Genomic DNA, 4,152 nt, shown 5'->3' with positions numbered 1-4,152 from the left:
CCAGCTCCAGGTAAGCCAAGCAGCCAATCTGCCGATGCATGTGTAGCATCTCATCCAGCTCGCTAGATATTCTCCGATCAATCAACGTATTGAAATTCAAAGATGCCATCGTCATGCACTCCAATCAGTACGATATGCAATCGTGTACTAGTATCTTTATGCACCGTCAGAATGATACGAACCTCTGAAGTTCGATCGTTGGCATATAGTTACACCAAAGGAAGAGAACGTCATGCATGCACGCCGATCAGTACAGTACTCGGTAGGAAATGAACCTCTGAAATTGAATCATTTGGTATTTACACCAAAGAAAGAGAACGTTGTTACACCAAACCCAATTCATGTACACGTTCACCGTAAACACGCGACAAATCAACCAACGGCCCTGCACACGTATACGCTCCGTCGCCTCTCGCGTTTTTTTACACACACAAAGAACAATTAAATCTGTAAACTTGCACGCAGGATCATGACGAAATCGCGCTGGAAACTTGCGTGCTCTAGCACATGGGCAGATCAGCCGGCGGCGGAGGCAGCATGGAGTCGGCCGTCGTCCCGTTCTCCACCGCGAACACCATCCCGAGCCCCATCGGAACGTGCGCGTCCAGGTGGCAGTGGAAGAACCACATGCCTACACGCGTCAAAGCCCAAACATCAAATTATTAACACTGTTAAAATCAAGGCCCATATAGTTTGGGCCGAAATAGGGAGAAACGTATGTATGGAAAGCACGGTAACGGTACCTGGGTTGTTGGCGACGAAGCGGATGACGGCCCAGCCTCCGGCGGGCACGGCGATGGTGTTGCGGGCCACGGGGTCGACCAGGTTGTAGGCGCTGGTGTTGCCCGGGGCGAAGGTGCCGAGCCCCTGCGCCAGAACGAAGAAGTTGAAGCCGTGGAGGTGGATCGGGTGGCTCTCCGACGGGAAGGCCATAGGGTTCTGCAGCACGATCTCCACCGTGGAGTTGTAGGGCAGGCTCCTCACCTTGGTGCCCTCCACCATGGCCGTGCCGTTGGGTGGCACGCCGTCGGGGAAGTCGGCGGTGTACACCCCGGACGCGTTGCCGAACTGCGCCTCCAGGAGCGACATCTGCGTGGGCAGGCGGAACGAGACCCCGTTCATCGCCGCTGCGAAGGCGTTCACGGAGCAGTTGGTCTGGGCCGCGTCGCACGGCAGCTGGCCCAGCCCCAGCTGGATGGTCATGTTCACGTCCACCGGCGACGGCACGGCCGCGGGCAGGCCCCGCAGCCCGAAGTAGAAGTCGTTGGCCGTCGTCGAGTCCGAGTTGTTCGGCATAGTGGGCATGGCGGGCGTCGCCGTGGCCGACGTGCCGTTGTAGAGCAGGATGCCCGTGGCGACGGAGCCGCCGTCGGAGGCGTCCGTGGTGGCCGCGGGCGACAGCGTGTGGTGCGGCTCCACCGCCATGTAGTAGCTCCCCGGCGCGGCGCCCGTATAGACGAGCGCGTCCACGGTGTTCCCCGGCGCCAGCACCAGCGTGTCCGTGGTGTAGTTGGCCGTGTAGCAGGCGTCCACGGCCACCACCGTGAAGTTGTGGCCGGCCACCTTGAAGAAGAGGTGCGTGTTGAGCGCGGCGTTGATCACCCGGAGCAGCACCGTCGTGTTGGGCTGCACCACCGCCGTGAACGTCTCATCTACGGAACCAAATTAATGATGTCACACATCACCATCAGCTGTAAATTTCACCTGAAGTTACAGAATTCACCGTCTGACGCGTTACATACTTGCGCACTGGTAGAGCTGGCCGGTGAGGCCGTTAACGGTGAAGGCGTCGGAGTGGCTGGGCAGCTGGCCGGCCATGACGGCGTCCTTCTCGACGTCGACGACATTCTGGCTCCACCACTCGCCTGTCCCAAACCTCATCCACAACCAGGATATGCCAAATTAAAACCTCCCCATCCATCCATCAATATACTATCGAGCAATGGACAGGAATGGTATATGCGTGTTGATTGATGATTATACCAAGTACGACGGGGACCTCTTGGTCCGGCGCCGGGAAGGGGTAGGCGGTGCCGTTCCGGGGGCGGATGATGAGGGGGCCGTACACGGTGGCGCGCAGGAAGGAGGAGTGCGCGTGCCACCACAGCGTGCCCTCGTGCCCCGTCACGTTGAACCGGTACGTGTAGGAGCCGTTGGGCTGGATCGGGCACTGCGTCACCATGCTCGGCCCGTCCGCCCATGGCGTCAGCTTCTGGAGTATGCCGTGCCTGCCGCCAAAGATCAGTTAATTTTTTCAGTTAAATTTGAATCCCTAGCACCACAAATCATAACAGATGGCGGCAGAGTCAAGTGCCGACCACTGAAACTTAGTGCCGACCTCAGTTGTCTTTGCCAGAGGAAAAAAGACAGCGTGAAAGACAGAAACAAATATGTTATCCTAAAAATATATATGTTTGAATGGGTAGCCGGTAAGTTTAGCTGTTTTTTGTGTGATCCTTTTGGCTACGTTTTGTTGTAAACGTGTACTGTAATGACGAGACTTGGTCGTCTGAACACTGCGGTGTGCACACTTGGAGGGTGTTAAGATGAGGTCACCTACAGTTAACGGCGGTGCCTCGGAAGGTAGGGTGTCATTTTCAGAACCTTCCCTTTCGGCTTAGAGATATGGGCACACGGCCACACGGGTGCTAAGATAGTCAGACAAACTAATCTTCTGAGAAACTAAACTGCCTGTCAGGCTGACACCTCAACAGTCCTGCGAACTAGCTAGATGACAGCTTGATTCAAAAAACAAGAGGCTAGATGACAGCGGGTACCCCACGCCGCCGTTGGAACGGTTGCAGACGGCTCTATGTTTTTCGAAGAACAGAGTTTCAGACATTGAAAGTTTTCTGTAGCTGGGGTATAAGGATTTTACCAGTGGATGGTTAAGTTGTACGGCGACGCGTTGATCACATCGACGACCACCTCATCGCCCTCGAACACGTCTATCGTCGGGCCTGGCAGCTGGCCGTTCACCGCAATGATGTCAGTGCTGTTGCACAGCTGGTTAATTTTCATGCTCTGCACCTGGTGGCAGCATTACAGAGGAACAAAGACGTCAGACAAGGGCTTGTAGGACTGTATACACGATTCCGAAGTACAAGTAGAGATTTTTGTGGCATATACATGAAAAATAGGTATAGAACTGTCCTGCATGACTATCAACTCTCCTACAGAACTATCAACTTTATCTACATTTTCAGGTCTATCTCTGTTTTCTGAACATATAGGTTGACTCTGAATTCTAGATAGCCACTGTAAGTCAAGCATGTAAGTTGCCGCTAGCCGGCGTATGTGAGCATATACATATGGGCATGGCGAAGTTGCTCTAGTTCACTTATTGCGAAAAGCTTCTATCTATGAACTTCAGATGAACTGAATGAATAAAACTCTTATGCATGGACGGAGAGAAGGTAAAGAGAAGTACTGTGAACGTGTAATTGGCAGTCGCCGCGTCTGCCACCGAGCTGGCCAGAAGAAGAACCCCGAGCGCCAGCCACAAAAGCTGCGCCATGGAAGAAGAGGAAGGCCGAGGTTGAAGACGATTCACCAGCGGTGGTGTCAGAGAGAGGGAAAGGCAAATCTTTCTTTGGCGATCCTGACCGGGCAACTTGTATTGCTCAAAGTCTTCCAAGAAACACGATAGGTATATATACTATAGGGATGCTTTTGGCGCTCCTCCGGGAGGAATCACTTGCGTAGCTCAGTCCGACTGGCATATTTGCCCCCTCTTTTCCCATTTAAATTTGCGCGACCGCGACGTAAAGCTTCTGGCGATGTCGCGCGCTCACACGCTCGTAATCTAGGTGTTGATGACCCGGATTGTTTTATGCGGCCCGGTGGGTCTGATGGGGAGGTTTTTATGCCACTCGGCTTGTCGACAGTCCTCTGAATAATTAGCTCGTTTCGTGGATAGGTTTGATTTGCAGTGCCGAAATCAATCCTGGTCTATATCCGAGGAGCACCGTCGAATCATCTTTCTCGGCTGGCATATGGCGACACGTCGGCGAAAAATGCCGTTTTCATCGGATGCAATCAGGAGTTTTACTTTTGGACACAGGATATATTGTTTTCTGACGAACTATCATGTTAACGTGACAACATAGCTAAATAACTGGATGGGAGAAATTTCTGCATTCCAAAATGGAC

At 53.3% G+C, this 4,152-nt stretch overlaps 1 protein-coding gene across 2 annotated transcripts; it reads right to left on the bottom strand.

Moving 5' to 3' along the window:
• Positions 1 to 263: 263 nt before the first annotated feature.
• LOC123071425 (laccase-7) lies at positions 264 to 3,805 on the bottom strand. 2 transcript variants are annotated; one of them, XM_044494970.1, is made up of 7 exons: positions 3,431 to 3,805; positions 2,879 to 3,030; positions 1,984 to 2,228; positions 1,743 to 1,865; positions 985 to 1,652; positions 744 to 867; positions 264 to 631 (listed from the first exon to the last, which is right to left on the bottom strand). In XM_044494970.1, the coding sequence occupies exons 1-7, from the start codon at positions 3,515 to 3,517 to the stop codon at positions 501 to 503; spliced, it is 1,530 nt and encodes a 509-aa protein (XP_044350905.1). In that variant the 5' UTR covers positions 3,518 to 3,805; the 3' UTR covers positions 264 to 500. The 2 variants fall into 2 exon arrangements, with proteins under 2 accessions (XP_044350905.1, XP_044350904.1); XM_044494969.1 differs by having other exon boundaries at positions 744 to 1,652; positions 3,431 to 3,801.
• Between the last annotated feature and the right edge of the window lie 347 nt (positions 3,806 to 4,152).

This window comes from Triticum aestivum, chromosome 3B (genome assembly GCF_018294505.1).
Source record: "Triticum aestivum cultivar Chinese Spring chromosome 3B, IWGSC CS RefSeq v2.1, whole genome shotgun sequence".
In the NCBI taxonomy this organism is placed as follows: domain Eukaryota; kingdom Viridiplantae; phylum Streptophyta; class Magnoliopsida; order Poales; family Poaceae; genus Triticum; species Triticum aestivum.
This window is presented reverse-complemented; position numbering and strand designations above follow the sequence as displayed.